Source organism: Mastacembelus armatus, chromosome 9 (assembly GCF_900324485.2).
Source record: "Mastacembelus armatus chromosome 9, fMasArm1.2, whole genome shotgun sequence".
NCBI classification, from domain to species: domain Eukaryota; kingdom Metazoa; phylum Chordata; class Actinopteri; order Synbranchiformes; family Mastacembelidae; genus Mastacembelus; species Mastacembelus armatus.
In genome coordinates this window covers 2810465-2829981 of record NC_046641.1, presented here as the reverse complement: position 1 = coordinate 2829981, position 19517 = coordinate 2810465, and the positions used below count along the sequence as shown (strand labels likewise).

Sequence of the window (19517 nt, the reverse complement as noted above, 5' to 3'; positions counted from 1 at the left end):
CGGGCCTATGCCAAGAGCTACAGTGAGGACATCCTCCAGCGCTTCTAATTGCTAAACAACTTGGGCCAACAGATAGCTGGCCTGGCAACACCACGGACGGTTAAATGCGGTGATTGTAGTGAGAGGTAACCAGTTGGTGCATAGAAAAATAGTAAGTTGAGGTAATTTGGCTCTTAATTTTTCAACTCCCTTAAATGGGAATGGAGCACAGCACAGTGGCAAGAATAATAAAACAGGTAGAAAGAAAGGAGGGAGTGGAGGACTGTCAGTCAATAAAAAGCAACAATGGCAACAGGCACTTACTGAAATAAGAAAGCAGATGAACAAGCCAAGTCTAATTTCACTTAATGAATATAAAATATGCAACAAATTTCCCTTTTAAAATGATCTACAGTGAGCATAATGAATGGAAGAGGTAATGAAGCTGCATTAACTAGTAACTTCTACAGCCTGATTATTGTATCAGTGTGCTTCTGAAATGGTCATGATACACACATTATTGCCTAGAGCTCTCAATGATTACAGTCCACATTATGTAACTACAAGGTAGTGCTTTTTAAAGCTCCACCTACTTTGGAACACTCCATTGAATTAAACCAGGTTCTGTGGTGCCCCTGGTGGTTAAGGTGGATAAGGACTTTCTGAAGGACATTATGGCGCCCTTCTAATAAACTCTGAGCAAGCAGAGATAACTCAATTATTTTAAGTAAGTGTAAGTGTAATTAAAACCCTACATATTCAGTAAAGACTTAAAATGATTTAGTTTCATCTTTATCAATGTTGTTCAATCATTAAAATGATTGTAGCCTTACTTAAATTCCATTACAGCCCTTATCAATCAAAAATGTTTGACTGCAGCTGAATTGGACATTGTCACATCATTCCATTGCCCATTATTTCAACCCTGCTCCACCTGCTCTACTCAACCTACAACTAGACTCAGACTCAGAAGCTGTTTATCATTGATACATGTTGTAATTAAACTTGAATCTAGTGCTTAAATAGTGTGGTCAGAGATTACTGGTGTACATCTGCACATGACTGCAGCAATGTGAAAAGTCACACCACTGGACGTCAGGGATGTTTAATTACTATTGCTGTGGCTTGACAGCATTTGGTGATCATGGTCATTAAAAAAAAAAAAAAACAACAACAACAAAAAAAAAAAGTCCCACCCTCAGGCTAGCTTCTGTCTTACTGTGTGGTTTCCTTTCCTTTCCTTCCTGACTTTATATTTTTTTAAAGACTATGCTATGCTAATAGCTATTTCATTCATAATCCCTGTACGCATGTATCACTTTACTTAAACTTTCATCTTGGGTTTAAACATGTCTTTCTCTATTTTCACAGGAACAACAGTGATTATTCTGAAGCACTCTGAATTTATGCTTGTCGTTAGTGCATTGTACCATTGTGTATTTGTCACATTTACATGCACAACAGTAATCCAATAATAAAGATATTAAAGCTCCTACATCCAACGTTAGGCCCTTTTCATGTCAAACATTCTCATAGCAGGAAAGGCAGAGGTGTAACTAATAACATTAATGACAGCTCAGTTCAGTGTTACAGTAGGCCACGGCAGGGAGCCAGCATGTACAATAGATGGGCTTCCTGTTAATAAAATAATTGGGGATGTGCAGGCAGCAAAGTGTTAGAAAACACATCCCTACCATGTCATACTAGCTTATATATGGACACATTCACTATTTGGAAATGAAGCAGATGCCCATTAAATGACTGTTTAGAGGAGAATCTTTCTTTACATAGCTTCATTTAGTCATGCACCAACATTTAAAGTCATCTGGCACCTAAAATGAAACACTGAAACAGTAGGTAGCACCAGTGATAATACTAAACAAGGCTATAGACAAATTTAGCTCCAGAGGCAGAAAAAACTGACCTATGTGTGTCCAAAAAAACATAAGCTGACAGTGCTGGTTCTTAAAGGCAAAGACGCCTTTTCACACAACTAATGTTAATGCATGAAAAAGTTGTCATGATATTTTGCCTGCTGCACAAGGTAATCACTGGTACAGTGATTGCAGCTATTATGATGGTCACGATTTCCTAAAAATCTACTCTACACTGGACATATGCCAGATATACTAAATTAATGTAAAAACCTATATTAGAGATGACCACAGTGTAAAAAACCTGATCCACTGACTTGTGTCTTTAGAGGATTTAATGAGCAGTATGGATCAAGCACAGGATCCTCAAGTGACTGTAATTTTCATTAAATAGCCTGAAACCCAGGGCAGCAGAGTGAGCTTGTGTGAATGTGAGCAGTCTAACATTAAAACTGGAGTTCAATCCAGCAGTTTCAGTGTAAGACCATCCACAGATCTCACACAGTAGGTAATCTCTTCACTATAGGTAATGTTTAATTTTTCACTCTGTTTACGTTTTCAGATAATGAACATAATAAGTTAAAACATTTTTGTAATTTGTTTAGTTTCTGGCACAACAACAATTTTTCATGTTGATCCCATAAGCTGGTGATTTTAAATTGCCCATAGGAGTGAGTGTGAGTGTGTGAGGTTGTTTGTCTCTATGTGGTCCTGTGATGGACTGGTGACCTGTCCAGGGTGTACCCCTGCCTTTCACCCAAAGAGAGCTGGGATAGGCTCCAGCAGATCCCTGGGACCCTGGTTAGGAATAAGCAGGTAGAGATAATGGATGGGTGGATCCTACAAGCTGTCTGTCATTTTGGGACATTAGTCTCTACCCCATGCCTGCAGGTAACGTCACCTGTGTATATGAAGGGCCTTATAAGGTATGAAACCTAAATTAAATGCAGTCATTATTAATGTTCTTAAAGTGCTTTTTGCCATTTTAAAGCATCTACTGTGACCCAGCACATTTGTTGCAATTGCTGTTTTTACTGTACAACAGCAAGGCTAAAAGCTATTACTTCCATATGTGTGTCTCTGTGCGTGTGTGTAGGTTTTTTTTTGTGGTACTACAGAGATGCCTGTGTTTGTCCCCCATGTTGAAAACAATGACCCAAAGCACAGTTTAATTACTGTGACAGCCACAAGGGTATGATAGTAGCATCTCACCAGAAAGATCAGGTCTGAGGTTGAATACTGGAGGGAAACAGTGATGCTGTGAAGAAGGCATTTCAGCCAATAATCAATCAATCTATCTTCTGTAGCGCGGAAACAGGAATACTAGTACAACCATCCTCACATAAACAAGTAATGTGTTAGTTGACTCATTATTCAGATCAAATAATCAGACTTTTTATTGCATGTGCTTTGTATGTGTGTGACTAGTTTTGCTATTGTCACAACCATATGCGATCCAGAGATTCTTTTGTCTGTAAGACTGGTGATGCTGAGGTGATGTATGAAATCTTTAAAAGCTGCTAAAATATCACAGAATAAACAGCAGTGCAGTTTGTCTTGAAAACTGCTTGTCAGAGTATTTTTACAATGACCATAGATTAAAAGATCTACAGTAAGAAATCCACAGAAGTAGCATCAGCTTTGCATCTCCCCCTTAGCTCTGCAGAGTCATTTAATGTCTTGAGCATGTAGCATCGAAGGGGCCACATATCATTTACCTCAGAACTTTGTAAGGACCAAAAACAAACCTTAAACAGACTGAATATTAAACCTATATATGTCAGGTGACAACCCAGGTAAGGCTGAAGCATTAAACCTCTTGAGTGCATCGAATTGACCAAGGGGTTGTTGTATGTTCCAAAAATGTAGTATTTGTGATTTGTACCTGTAAATGTTCCATAGTCTTCCTTAAATTGTGGAACCACAAATTTTAGATTTGACTTTGGGGGTTTGTTAACACAGCAGCTGCATGTTGTAGCCTTGAGGCAGAGCAGGCTTTTGGTATAGTTTCTCACCCCTATCTGTCAAATCCACTGATTAGCGTCCCTCCTGCTGGATGCTGGTTGCTGATATGGCATATGAAGTGAGCTTGCAAATACCAAGTGAATTTTCCCTTGTACTTTTACGTGCACAGAAACACAAACAATTGAAGTTCCAAATTTCATTTTACCATTATCAAGCTCACAACAATTTCACAGCACAGCAATCACACTATAATGAACTTCCAGATGCAATTAAAGCCTCTTTCCTGTGGAGGGACCTTCATGAATACAAGAAAGACAGCTTTCTCACAGACTCTAATCACAAAGCATTCCAGCCGAGGTGTCACATTGGCTTTGTTGTTTACCAGAAATCCCTTCAGGAGGCCTCAGTCAGGTCATCTAATCAACAAGCTTCTACCTGACAAAAACTAATGGAACTTAATTGGTATGGCATGCCACTGCTTCCCTCACACTTAAAATCATAACCTTGACCTGAGATGCATATTGGCATCAGCTGAACATGCACTGGCTATAGACCTATTTGAAACAGATGTCACATATATATTTAACCCACAAGACCCCAATGCAAATTTTTTGATGCCTACTTGTGCAATTTGTGAACAGGGGTTTAAACCCAATGAATACAATGATTTGCAACAATGACATGCAATTTTGGCTCATAACCAATAATCAAAATTATTGCAACTCTACTTAGAACTGATTCAGATTTATTGAGGCTTCTAAAAAACACAGTATATCATTTAATATGCCTAATTAGAGAAACGACACCCCAATAAAGCAAGTTATGCTGGCTTGTTATGGTAAGTCTCTGTTTATATTGGAAAACAATGTTTGAAGAGTTGCTTAAGAATTTTGCTTCAATAAAATTATGGGAGACGCAAAATACACATTAGGAAAATAATGGTGAGACTGAAATATGTCCTTGCCAGTCATTGTCAGCCATGGCCTAAATGGATAGGGAGTCTGACTTGTAACTTGAAAATTGCAGGATAAAGTCTCATGTCTGGCAGGAATTGTCGGTGGCACGGAGTGAATAGCCAGCGCCCTGTCCACCTTCATTACCACGACTGAGGTGAGACCCTTCAGCAAGGCACCGGACCCCTAACCACTCCCTGGGCGCCGCAGCACTGGCTGCCCACTGCTCCGGGTGTGTGTTCACGGTGTGTGTGTGCACTTTGGAATGGGTTAAAATGCAGTGCACAAATTCCGAGTATGGGTCACCATATAAGTCACATTCATTCATATTTTCATGTCCCAAGCACCAAAACCAAAAGATCCTACACAATATAATGCAACGTGATATAGCTTGTCCCTGCCCTGCTCGGACCTAGGCATTTCATACATATTTCTAGTCAAAGACCAATGACATATTTTTTTTCACATTGGACCAATAATTCATTGTTAAATGTATTAGTACGACTGGGTTTTTCCATTTTCGTACCAAACTAAAAGTTTTCAGTGTTTTCTCCCAGAATTGAATGAATTCTCCAATCTTAATCCACACTAGTAATATTCTTTCAATGTAAGCCCTTTAAATCAGGGTTTACTATTTAACTACTATTTAATTACTATTTAACTACAGTCACGGAGAAACTACTGCTACTAATATTTTTTCAGAGTGTTTGATCATAACAGGTCAACATATAAAATATAGCCTTCCATCACCACTGCAAGGAGCTAAAAATAAGCACATACAGTTTATATTGTGTCTATTTGTTGTTTATTGTTGCTGTTCTTTTCTCTCTCCTCTATCCACTCACCCCAACCGGTCGAGGCAGATGGCCGCCCAAACTGAGCCCGGTTCTGCTGGAGGTTTTTTCTTCCATTAAAGGGAGTTTTTCCTCTCCACTGTCGCCAAGTGCTGCTCATAAGGGATTTGTTGGGTTTTTTGTTTTTTGGTTTTATAAAGTGCCTTGAGATGATTGTATTGTGATTTGGCGCTATACAAATAAAATTGATTTGAATTGAAATTAAAATTGAATATTGCTTTGCCCAGCTATAATTACTGAAGCTACTCTGCCTGTGTTGGCTTTTAGATTTAAACCATTTGAGGCCACACTAATATTCTTACTGAATGTTGGTTTAAGCAGCTGTGTTCAGGACCAAAAACAGTTTACATACAGAGTGAAATGCTGCATTCATGCATGATAAAAGACTTTTCTGTATTTTCTGTGAGAGCCAAATCTCTATCAAATACAGAAAAATAGCCTGTAGTCTTCCTACTCTTTGCAAGAATACTGTGCTATTAAATGACATGTGCTTGCTGGAAATGTTTTTGTATCTTGCTGCTAAATTAAGCCCTAATTTCTCACCTTGTTGGTGAAAGTTTGTGTTCACAGAGAAAACATTATCTGCACTCTAATAATAACTTCTCACGACAGAAGAGATAGAAAACTGTTTGTGGCTCCAAGTAAAGAATAAAGAACAAGTAAATAATGTAACAGATATACTGTAGACAGGACTGCGACTGTGTGAATGGATGAAATGAGCACAGTTTTTTGAACCATGGTTAGAGTCAACAAATCTTCATCCAACTGAAAGACAAAAACACCACTGACAAGCAAAAATCACCACATTTGCACTGGAAAGTATTGCTTTAACATGGCTATCTGTAAGCAATCTAGGTTTCAAACTTTTAAGGAAAATCTGCTTCATACATTTTTTATGAGAAGGTAAATTCATTCAACAGTTTCCATTTTCCAACAGCTAAGCTTAAGTTGCATAAAGTATAACCCAGAGGTTTGACCAGCCAGTTAAATTAATGGATAAAATAAGGTCACAAAGCCTAATCTCACCAGTGTTGAGGTCCTTATACTCCTGGGAGAAGTGCTCATTCTGGTGCACCCACTCCCCATTGCATTTAAAGAAGATCTGTAAGGCGGGTGCGGCTCGACAGCGTAGCTTGATGGGGTTGCTCTTTACGATGTAGGCGTCCTCTGGTTCCTGGATGAAGTGTGGTAGGGTGCCCTGCACTGATGGTAGGGAGTCAGACTGAGTATCAACTGTGGCACCTGCAAAAAAAAACACCTTGGTTACTTTTTCATTTTCCCACTATCTCTGTGGTAGGAGAAAAATACTGAAATGGACAATTGTCAGTCTGACAGAAACCAAGGCGAGACAATCCTTTTCAGCTGTATACACAATTTGGTCATAAAAACACTCTGAAGTGCATTTCGATTTAGTTAGAACAGTAAAATAGCAACTGCTTGCAAATTTAAAATGATTTCTCAGTGGACAATGTTTTGAATTCCCCATTCATCAAAAGCTAACATCTTGTAGAAAAGCAAAGTATATACAGACTACAATTTGTCTGTCATTTGAGCAAAACCGTTCTACTCAGAGCAATTTGCAGATGAATGAAATCAGAGCAGACCAAGTGGAAGGAATTAGGAGGGGACTGATTACTCAAATTGCTGCTGTGGAGTCTGAATACATCTTATCTCAGCCACAAGGACCGGATTTAGGTCCACACAAAAACACCCTTTGTGCTGCCTCCAACGTGCCACCATCTTTAACGACAATTCACAGGAGGTTAACCCCTTTCCTTTCAGTTTGGCAAGCACCCAGCCTAGTTCATCATGGCAGCTCATCGATTTAAGCTCAGTTTTGAAAACAGCAATCTGAGAGATCATGAGAGCATGACTTTGTATAAGGGATCATTTTTTTAGTTTGAAGGTAGCTCTGCACGTCATATGGGGCCCTGTGCTTGCCTCCTCGGGGTAAAGCACAGAGATCTCTGCGGGCTGGGACAATAAGGAACAGGATGTTTGTGCTCCTGCCATCCCCAGGATCCTTCTCAGAATTACACCTCAGTTCCATCAAGGCAGCTCCAGCTAAGCTATTCAGTATCGTAAAAGCCCATGAAAGCTATTATACCCCACCATCAAATCCAATTCTGTCCCCTGAAATCGAATCAGCCCTCTCACCACCTCTCTCAATCAATGTTGTCCCTGTTAAATGGGTAAATGAATGGATGCAGGTGTAAAAAGAGGCCACACATAAAACAAACAGGCATGGAAGTGAACGGATGGAAATAATGTGCTGACATTACCCACTGTAGGACAGGTAGATGGCTTTATCATATTGCTACTACACCCACTTCCTTTAGCTATTCATACCACATCTGTACCCTGTTTTTATCTGTGTTCAGCACGTTCTGAAAAAATGAAGCAATGACCTCACAGGGCAGCTGCAAATGTTTTCTGATAAAATCCCCTATTAGGTGTCACAGTAAGTCACACGATAGGTTAATGAATATACATTTACAGCACAGAGAAGGATTTGTTGTAGGGTTTGTACTTCACTCAAGTATTTCTGTTTTTCATATATCTACTTCACTACATTTTAGAAAGAAATACAGATTTAACTTACCAGTTACCTTAGAGTTTAAATGAATACTACAGAACATAAACAATTAATGATGATGCATTATTAGTAGTTAAGATAAGATTTGTTCCCCTGGGGGAAATTCACACTCTCCCTAGCCGTACATAAAGTAATTAAAATTGACCCCAATTTCACCAGCTGCATTAATGTGACAAACACATTAGTACAGCAGTAATTATAATCCAGCATACCTGAAATGTACCCTTGTACAATAACTAACTACAATAACAATGTACAATAACTGTTTTTACGTTTGGCATTTTATGTCTATTTTGATGCAAATACTTTGGTTCTTTAACTGAACAAACTTTTTGAGTGCAGGATGTTTCCTTGTAACATTTCTCCACTGTGGTATATCTACTTCTCCTTAAGTAAAAGATTGTATACAGTTATTCCACCACTGCCCCTGAGTGTCAGAAACTGAAGAGCTGAAGTTAAGGACTGTCTTGAAAGTGCAAATTTGCCACTTTTAAACTGTTTCCACCCACACCATTATCAGTTACATATCCATGCTAGATTATGTGATTAAGTTAGGTTAAAATGTGATGTCTGTATATGGTGGTCAGCTTACCCAGAGTGTTTTTACACCTAGACCCGTTTGGTTGCTAAATGTGGGGCATTTTCCTGTTTACTTGGGCTGGTGTGAAAGCTGCCAATTGAAGCAAAATGAACCAACCACAGGATTATGTCAGAATAGATACATAGCAAAGAAAACAATCTGCCAACCTGTATAAGTAAAATGACATGTGAGACATATACACATCACATGTGACCCTGGATCACCAGAAAGTAAAAAGTGTTAGTTTGTGTGTTCATAGACACGAGAAGCATAAATGGTTCTAATTCACTTAAATCTCTTTCTACATTGATGGCATGCTGCCATCTTTTTGAACTAGGAAGCTGGAGCTGCATATACTACCTGGCCACTACTATACTACATCATCAAAAGAGTTTTCATGTCTGAAAATGGTAGAAATATATATATATATATATATATACATTTTAATTATCTGATGCAATATTATTTCGACTTTAGACTTGGTTTTTTGTTAGTTCTGGCAGTTATTTGATGTGTATACTGTTATATCTACATTATTTTAATTCAACATGAGTTCTAATATTCTGGAAAAATGCCCAATTAGATGGCACTATTTTGCAGGGATGTAAATGTATCTATAGCATTTCTTTTTTCTTTTTTGGGAATTATGTGTGAAAATTGGAGAAAATAGGAAAAAACCATTAAGCATACAGCCAGCTGCAATCATTTTTCTGTAACAACTCAATGACAGGTCGAAAATAGTCTTACAAGCAGATGGAGATTATATTATGTCATGCTGTTTGATATGAGGACAAAACTAGATGATAGGTTCTAGGACAGTAGATGAAATCAATTCATTACATCCATCTGTGCAGAGGAATTCGGCCCAATGCACACATCTAATGCAAAATTGACTCCCATCAGATTTTTAATTTCTTTCCAATGCTGCTTCCACCCATGTTGTATTTAATGTATTTATGCTCAATTATGTATTCATGTCATATGTGACATTGAAATAACAACAAAGACAAAAGCATATGTCGTGAAGAAATCAATGTGGTGATTAATTCCTTGTGTTTGAAAATCACAGGCAGCTCTGCAATTTGAGCTGGGTTTTGCTCTCAGAGGGATGGCAGTCTTTCTGTGTCCATGTATACCACCACATGTGGAGTCAAGCCATTAAATGAGCTACCACAAGCTGTTTTCCACACACACTAAGGTTGTCTTTACTGTATAAATTCTACATTCACTCGATCAAATACTGTTTCTTCTCTGTTTTATTTGAAATGGAACAGTTTATTATGACATCCTGCAGGTAATTAGCATTGTCATCTTTGGGCAAACTGTTGGATTTTCAAAGAATGTAAGTACTTTTTCAAACCTGGAGCAACCTGTACCTTGTCGACATGTATCTGTGGGAGAGATAATTTCAGAAGAACACCTGTGGTGCCCATCTACACACTGCACCAGCAAACTTTAGAGGCGTTTTCTTCCAAAAAAGCAAAGTTACTCTTGCCAAGCACACATTAATTTGGAAATGACTGATCTCACATTAGCTGCTTACAATGCATTATCCTTACTGCTGATATGAAGACATTGCTATTTCACTAAATATACCGCTGTAGAATTTAAGTATACACTTCAAATCCTTAGAGGTTGTGTGGATAAATAATGGCTACTATTAACACTAATGCAATTTTGACAAAACATTGAGGACTAAATCTACTTTTAAACAACCCTTTGAACTGGAAGGAAGATCATTTAGGGGTTTATTACAGCAGCAGCCAAGAAAACAACACCCACAAAATGGCCCTATTTTTATGCTGTCATTTTACAGTATGTAATGACTTAAACTGAAGAATTATACAGTCTTTAGTGGATTAGGAGGCTTGTCAGCCTTCACAATAGTAACTGGTCAAGTCAAATATGCACAGTGGTGAATTTAAAAACAAAGTAATGTTATTAGTGACTCAACCAATATATTTGTCTTGAAATATGGTGAAACGTGTAGGCTGAAAAAAATACAAAACCAGAGACATCAACAAAACATTAACAAAAGTTAACTGGAGTCAGGCATTTTGAGTTGGCCGTTCAGAAAAAGCTTCTAATGTGAATCATGCCTTGTAAAAGCATCTCACAAAAGAATTGTTGATTTGCATTAAGTTGGAAAGAGTTACAAAGTCATTTGATAACGTTTAGATATTCATCAGCCCACAGTTGGATAAGTTGTCTATATGGAGATTATTTAGCTCTGTGGCTGGTTCCCCTGCAAATGAGCGCTGAGATAATGACTCCAGAGGAACAATGCAGAATCTTCATTGATGTACAGTAGGAAAGTCCCCAGGTTAAGTAGCTTGAAGAAGAACACACAGCACACCTAAGCACTGCAAACCAATGTGTGGCATGTTACAGGGTAATGCCAGGGTAGCTGTCTGCAGGCTGAGGTTCTGTACAAGCTGGGTAATGCAGCAGCACAATGACCCTAAACACCGAAATAAATCTGCTTCAGAATGACTACATCACTCTTGAATGGGACAGCGTTGTACAGGACGTTGAATGGGATTTGAACCTAGTACATTAATGCTGGGAAGCAACAGTGCCACCCCCGGAATATGACAACTTCATTTTAAAGAAGTTTCATAGGTTAATTTGTTTATTTCCACTATTATTCTTAGAACCTATAAAGGATTGCAGTATGTTTAAAAAACAGCCACAAAATGTATTTTATTATCTTTCTTTTTTTTTCTCTATAGCCTGTTAATTACTGGTAATGAATGTCAGAAACAGAAGCATGAATGCCAGTGCGGACAACAAATCAAGAAAACAGCTTTCACCAATTCACATGGAGGCCTGCTAATAAAACTGAAATTGTTCAACCAGAGAGAAACAGTGCTTCAACATCATTTAAAGCACTAACACATTTAATGGTTAGGGCATGTAATCCTCCTCCATCCAGCACCTTCCTCATCACTGAGCATCCCTACTCTAATCAGCTAATTGCCGCTATGATGAATAAAAATAGTCACACTGCCGAGCCCAGACAAGCTTCCTCTCCTTCACTTTTTTTCACATTGCACAACAACTAACGATGTGCCATGTCCCTTTCTCTTAATGTTTAAACATTCAGCACATTCAAAGGTAGCAGATAATTGGAACAAGGTGACAATCCACGCTCCATAAACCAGGAGCCGTGGCATTGGCTGCTCCACTCGTGATGGATGCTCATAAATATCAGCCTTAATGAAGGAAATGACTGCGGCACCAATAAGTCACTTATTTTCTCATTATACTGGTTAATTTTAACACTGCCTCTAAAATGCTCCCTCACCCTATCTACTGTCAGTCACAGGTTTCCACCTGACTTAACATGAGGCTCAGTGCAGTGGACCTGCAGCTGATAAATGCCCTGGGTATCAATCTGCATACAGGGACGCAGACAACATGGTGGCAGCACTGTCAGCTCAGGCTGGCTGACAAAGCCTGGGAGCCAGGGGACCATGTTGAACAAAACCAGATTCAAATCAACAGTCTCTCAGAGACATGCCAGGGCAGTAAATACAACATGGCCTGTGTGGATACATAAAGAGAATTAAGACAGTGCAGATATTAAAGTCAAGGCTTTAAAAAATCATTCTGTGGACTTTTGGAATAGTGGCTACTAAACTATATCTAATGTGTACAGAAATTTTAATCCCCGTAGAATATAATCCAAAAGGTAATTCTCTGGCATTTTGTTTAGTACACAAAATACTAACATTTCTTTCAGATTGTAATGTCTGGAAAGATGGCATGACGTACACGTTCCCTTCATGATGAATTCCAATAACACTGGTAAGCAAGGCCTGCTGAATATCAACATGTTGTCAAAGTATGGCTGCAGGCTCTTGTCTTGTTTTCTAAAATTTAGATTTTTGACCAGACAAAACCACTGGGTTATAAAAACATCCTCTAAAGATAAACAACTACTTTAAGCACCATGTTAAATTCCATAGTAATCTGGCCAGTAGTTGCTAAGATGTCTTTTGGACAGATGGTTAGACTGACAGGTTTGCCATAAGGTGCAGCAGGAAAAAATCAGGATATAAGAAAATTTGTCCAATTAATAGATTGTGATAGAATGTTTGCGTTTTGTTTATAAGAAATCTTGTAGTGCTGCTTAAACAGCCCATTCTTGCCACTCGATTGACGGCTGGCTTCAGCTATGCAAGCCCTGCTAAAATGGACAATGGATGAAAAAGGTTCTTGAAAGATCAAGTGCTATATGCTGGGCCCCCTGACTGAGTTGGGCATTACTATTTTACACAGCTGATCCACAGCCAAAGTCCTTTAACACTACACATCTTTCCACTCACATCCGCAAGATCATTGGGGACTTCTCATAGATTTTTTTTTTTTTTTTTTTTTTTGAGATAGGTGGAGGGCAAGGATAAGGAGCGTCAGCAGCATGAATATAGGCTTTACATGGTGAGCACCCTTTCAGCTTTTCAGCAGGAGTCCTTCTCATTTGAAAGGTAGAGTCAGAAGAAGTTAGACACTTGACACTAAAGAAGAAAGAATGGCTGAACAAAAATGCAGCATAGAGCTTTACGCAAGGCAGCACTAGGAGACCGCTGACTGAACTCCAGGATATACAGTAGGTGTGGAGACAACCAAAAGACAAAAGCTCTGGTGAATACACAGAAATGGACACAAACTTCTGGATAAATTCACTGACATCAGCAACAACTTCTTAGCTGCACGCATGCGTACCTTCCTTTAGTACCAACTATTTCCCAAAGCGTGTAATCTAATTTCAGGTTTCTAAATTTTCATGCACCTGCTAGTTTTTATTTATTCCAGCTCATTATATAAGCCAACAGACATCATTGAGATACACTAGGAACAATTATATATCAACGTGCATGTGGTTGCATTTGTTTTGAGTCATGGTTAATATAATTAAATTACAATGCAGTTTGAACAAGGAATGTTTTTGAAACTCTACCAAAATGTTAGAAAAAAAAGTAACATTTGAGACCTGAGCTGTCTGACAAACCAGCAAATCTTGCAAGATGACCTAATTCCCAGTATTACATTCAATTTTCACTCATTGTTTTTCTGATTATAGGAAACACATATTCCTATTCATTTCATCATTAAATCAGATGTAGCAAAAAGGACTGTATGATTATCGCTGTGTCCTTTGCAGGATTGTGTTTCTTGTTTCATTGTAAAAAACACAAAAAGTCATTGTGAAAGCTCATCATGGGCATACACAAGTAAAACACAGGTATCCATACACACAACTTTACCAAATGCTGCTCAACCGAGCAAAACAGCTTCTTCAGCTATGCAATTGATAAGACAATAACTCTTGGAGGCCAAAAGATTTTCAGGATTTTTTATCATTTGCTAGGTGGTCTCTCAAGTCAGGCTGAGGGGGATTAAACTCCTTTGTGGGTGATGACTCAATGCTTGCAGCCTCACTGCATGAAAAAGCTGGCCACATTGTTTATTATTGTTTACAGATACACATTTTGTAGCATGACATTGTCAAGCAATATCTCCACCCCTAACCCCTCCCTCCACTGTGCCTGTTCACCTCTCAGTAAAGCCTCTTACATGGCCTGTAATCAATTTTAAAAGGTTGAATGGTATGAAAAGCAATTACAAGGCACATGTGTCCACTGTCAGGCAGCTGGCAGGGCTGTAGTTTGAGAAGTAGGCTCCCCAGTGATTACAGAGCATAGATCTAGAGCTGTGTCAGTCATAGGTTGTTTCTGTTAGATCCTCCCGTTACACCAGAGGCCCAAGCAGCCTTACAGGCCTGATTGACTGAGACAGCCTCTGACAGTTATTGACAGGCCGCTGCACTTCTCAGAAAGGGCGGAGAGCGAGAAAGGGAGAAAGGTTGGGAAACAAATCCTCATGTTACTGAGACTGAGATGCTTTCCTTTATATAGTTGTATGGCTGCATGCCTTTCTTATGGACTACAGTTTATTAGATATCAAATATCTGCCACTCATATTCTCCAGTGAGATTCTTTTCAATTAGCCTATAGAAGAACAATACAACTTTTTCTTTGCACATTTTGCTCTATCCACCAGTGTATAATATTTTTTTCAAATTAATAAAAGTATGTCCTCTACATATGTAAGGGACTGAATATTACCAAATACAAGGTCAAAACAAATATTTGATATATGCCAACCGTCAGAAATTTGATATTTTCATTTTATTTCTCCTAAATTAGACTTACTTTATGTTGGCGCCACGGTTAAACAGAATAAACATGGTGGAGGCTGAGCATATATAAAAATTGCTTTCTGCTACTCACTGGTGAATTAGCAAACTTGCTGCTTTAAAGTATTAAGCACATTAAGTGTTGTAGACTCTAAAATGTATATTCACTTTGTATTTATGTTTGAGAATTTGCCTCTGTCTGTTAGAAACAATCCTGAAGTCTCTCAGATAAATCAAGGATTAAACTTTATCAAGAGGAACTTTTGTGCTGAGACAGTGTTGTGCTCAGGCACTTTAAGGTGAGGGACTCACAGAGAACCGTAACAAAAACACCTAGTTTTTCATATTGCACTTAATTCTTCTTCTTTTCCTTTCAGCTGCTCCCTTCAGGGGTCACCACAGCGAATCATCTGCCTCCATTTAACCCTATCCTCTGTATCCTCCTCACCCACACCAACTATCCTCATGTCCTCCTTCACTACATCCAAGAACCTCCTCTTTGGTCTTCCTCTAGGCCTACTTCCTGGCAGCTCTAACCTCAGCATCCTTTTACCAATGTATTCACTGTCCCTCCTCTGAACATGTCCAAACCATCTCAATCTGGCTTCCCTGGCTTTTTCTCCAAACCATCTAACATGAGCTGTCCCTCTGATGTCCTCATTCCTGATCCTATCCATCCTCGTCACTCCCAGAGAGAACCTCAACATCTTCAGCTCTGCCTCCTGTCTTTTTCACATATTGCACTTAATTATTCTTGTTCATTTTGAGCAACAATTTTGAGACAGGTGTATTAAAGGTGTAATGTACAGTAAACTTGAAACATCACTTGTACACAACTTGTGAAAAAAATACCAGTTTGTGAAAGATATTCATTTCATTTGATTAGTAAATAATTAAACTCATTGAATTTCATAGAATCATTCCTTTGCATCGCCCAGTCATTGTCTCACATTGAATTGGACTGTGTTAAATCAGATCATGTGGAATTTAACAGCACTGGGGGTGTGAATTGTGTTGAAGTTCCTACATGTATATCCTTTATGTATTGGGCTTCTGACAGTGTATCAAGATACATATTATATCAGGCTCATATCTAAGATGCCTATCCCTAACAGGTGACATGACAGAGTCATATAACAGGACAATTAGAGCCACAAAATAAATTAACAACCGAAAACAAAAATGGATCAAATATGACTTTTAACTGTATACATGTATAGAATTGTATATAATTATATATTATATAGGGGCAGCATGGTGGATAAGTGGTTAGCACTGTTGCCTCACAGCAAGAAGGTTGTGGGTTCACAACCCGTCCTTTCTGTGTAGAGTTTGCATGTTCTCCCTGTGCTTGTGTGGGTTTTCTCCAGGTACTCTGGTTTCCTCCCACAGTCCAAAAACATGTATGTCAGGTTGATTGGTGACTCTAAATTGCCCATAGGAGTGAGTGTGAGTGTGTGAGGTTGTTTGTCTCTATGTGGCCCTGTGATGGACTGGTGACCTGTCCAGGGTGTACCCCTGCCTTTCACCCGAGAGAGCTGGGATAGGCTCCAGCAGATCCCCGTGACCCTGGCTTTCAGGAAAAAGCGGGTATAGAAAATGGATGGATATATATATTATATATAATATATAATAAAACTAATTGTTTTACTGGATATTGTCTGGAACAGGCTTTCATAATGTCAATACGTGTGTTAGACACTGACACAAAATACACTATATATCTAAATAATTTGCCGTAATTAATGCGTCTGGATGGTCCCATGAGTTCATCAACAAAAGTTAATCTGCCACCTGCAACATTGATTTATTCATTCTCCTCCATACTAATGTGTCAAAAGCCTAATTTATTTTTTCATTGGTAAATTCAACTGTCATTCCCAATACTACACTGATTTATTATTGTACTATTGTCAAACTCACAATAAAAAGTTTTAAAAAGAATCAAAATGTATGCAGCTAAACCAGAGATACTATGTTATATAGTCGTACAGAAAGTGGTATAAATTGGATATGGGTACTGACTATGGAATGGAGCAACCGTCATCTTCATATGGATGACATCAAGCTGTATGTCAGGAGTGAACGAGACATCGACTCACTGATCCATACCACTAGGATCTATAGCAACGACATTGGGATGTCATTCAGACTGTGGTGTGATGATGTTAAGAAGAGGGAATGCAGAACTGAAGGGGATTGCCAGAATGCAACACAGCAGATGTTGAGGGCAGCTCTATCCACCTCCTTTGGAATCCCACACGTAAATGAGAACCATGAAAAGGCCGCAAGGAGAGCAGCAACTGCCAAATACCTGAATAATGGGGCTTTGCACTACTAGCACTACTCACTTCGACACGACTCAACTTGACTCGGTTTTTCTGGGTTTTCCATTAGGGGATAGTACCTGGTATCACGTACTATTCAGTACCTGCACAGCCAGGGTTCCAAGTGAGCTGAGCCGATACTAAAATGTGTCTTCGTCAGACTGTGGGCCACTGATTGGCCAGGGAGTGACATCACTAGAGAAGTCATGAGTGTGATGCATTTGTATTTATTCATATTTTCCCTGAAAGCTAGTATGGTATATCGTTACAGGCAACTCTTTATTTACTTAAAAAAAATCACATTCATCCAGCCGCACCTTTAATCACCAATGCTAGAAAAAATGATCAAATACAATATAATTAATATAGTCGTTAGTATAGGAGGGTTTAGATATGCAGTCCACCAGTTTAAGCCTGGAATCTACAGTATTTTCTTACAGAATGTCCACATATTTTACCTATCACCACCACCTATCAAGTCAGATTCAAGTTCAGCATGTGTCGACAGGTGAAATTGATAGGTGAAATTCTGTTATTCCTGGAGGATCACAGACTAATAAGTGCTCCATGCTTTCATCAACATGAGGCTGTCTTCAGTCTCTTAAGAGTGCTTTCACACCTGCCCTATTTAGTTCGGTTGAATCGCACTAGAGTTCGTTGTCCCCCTTGGTGTGGTTCGTTTGGGCAGGTGAGAATACAGCAATCGCACTTGGGTGCGGACCAAACAAGCCTACCAAGACCTCCTTGAAGAGGTGTGCTGTGCTTTATGGGATGAGGAAGTGTTTGTTCACAGTTTGCAGTTTAGCATGGCAGGTCGTGGACAAACTTGGAGTTGTGACGAGGTGCCGAGGTTCATATAAATGTGGTCTGATGACCATATCGAGTCCCAACTTTCGAAAATTCACAAGAAGACGTCAGTCTTATCATTGTTTAGCAAACAGCTCAGGGAGAGGGGGTTTAATAGAGCTGTGGAAAAATGCCAGTTAAATTACATATTTAACTTTTATATTAAATTTATATTTGGCTTAAGTGTTATATACAAAATGTGTAGTAAAGGATGACCAGGGATAAAATCAACCCGTGCAGTCGTCTCTCCATAATAGCAGTGTGTTGTCTGCTTCTTTTACTCCTCTCTTTGTTTACGTCCAGGAGCACTGTGCACACTGACCAATCGAAAAGGCAGTTTAGGAAACGCATTCAAAGACACATCTGGCCAACAAGTGAAATGGATGTTGTCACGTGACTGCATTTTGGTTAATTTCAGCTGGTTCGGATGGTGCAACGGCCAAAACACACGCAAGAGAGAAACGGCGCAACAGCGAAAACATCTGAAGGGGATACCTGAAGGTACGTTTTCCATTTATTACTTTTTAAACACTTGACCATCATCTTTTACAATACTGTACTCTTATAATATTGTAAGACGTGACGGCCAAATGTTTAAAAAGAAATAAATGGAAAACCTACCTTTTTTATGTTGCCTCTGTATAAGTTAGCCAAACTTTGTTCATAACATCCCTCAGTTTGGGGTCTGGCGCACTTCTGTTGCAGCGTTTCTCTCTTGCATATGTTTTTGTTGTTGCTGCTTTTCCTTCTTGCATGTGTTTTTGTTGTTGCTTGCTGCTTTTCTCTCTTGCATGTGTTTTGGCCGTTGTGCCGCGTTTGCCCTCTGGTTCGGACCAGAGCAAACAGTTTGGTGTGAAACGGAACCAAAACAGCTAAAAAAAGCTACAACGTATAATTTTTGCCTTAGGTCCAGACCAAATGAAACAAACTACAGATGTGAAAGCATCCTTAGCCTCTCTGTCTCTGTGAGCAGGCTTCATTGCTCTGTACAGATGGTGAAGATGCTGTTGGCATCACCAGCTCAGTTACAGTAGATGCTGATTAACATAAAAAATACATTTCAGTGACAGGTAGAATTAATTCAATTCTATTTTCACAATTATTGAACTTTACTGTATATATATATATTTTTTTTTATTTAGACATATTTTTTCCATAGTCTGCATAATGCTGTCTCATATTGACACATTTTATTTCATTATGTCATTTTTAATGACAGCGGCAGTGTCACCACCTCTGAGCCTATTACATGCCTGCTGCAGCAGAACTGACAAGTTCTAACCTGAAATAAAAATAATCGCAATCCTGCAAAACTGTTGTTCTTGCAAAACTAAGAATAGT

At 38.9% G+C, this 19517-nt stretch overlaps 1 protein-coding gene across 2 annotated transcripts in view; it reads right to left on the bottom strand.

Moving 5' to 3' along the window:
* Positions 1-19517, bottom strand: part of unc5db (unc-5 netrin receptor Db) — a 169930-nt gene that overhangs the window by 86095 nt on the left and 64318 nt on the right. For both annotated transcript variants that reach the window (XM_026322423.2, XM_026322425.2), the window contains one exon: positions 6652-6867. In XM_026322423.2, coding sequence (XP_026178208.1) covers positions 6652-6867 — 216 coding nt within the window. The remainder of the gene's footprint in view (positions 1-6651; positions 6868-19517) is intronic.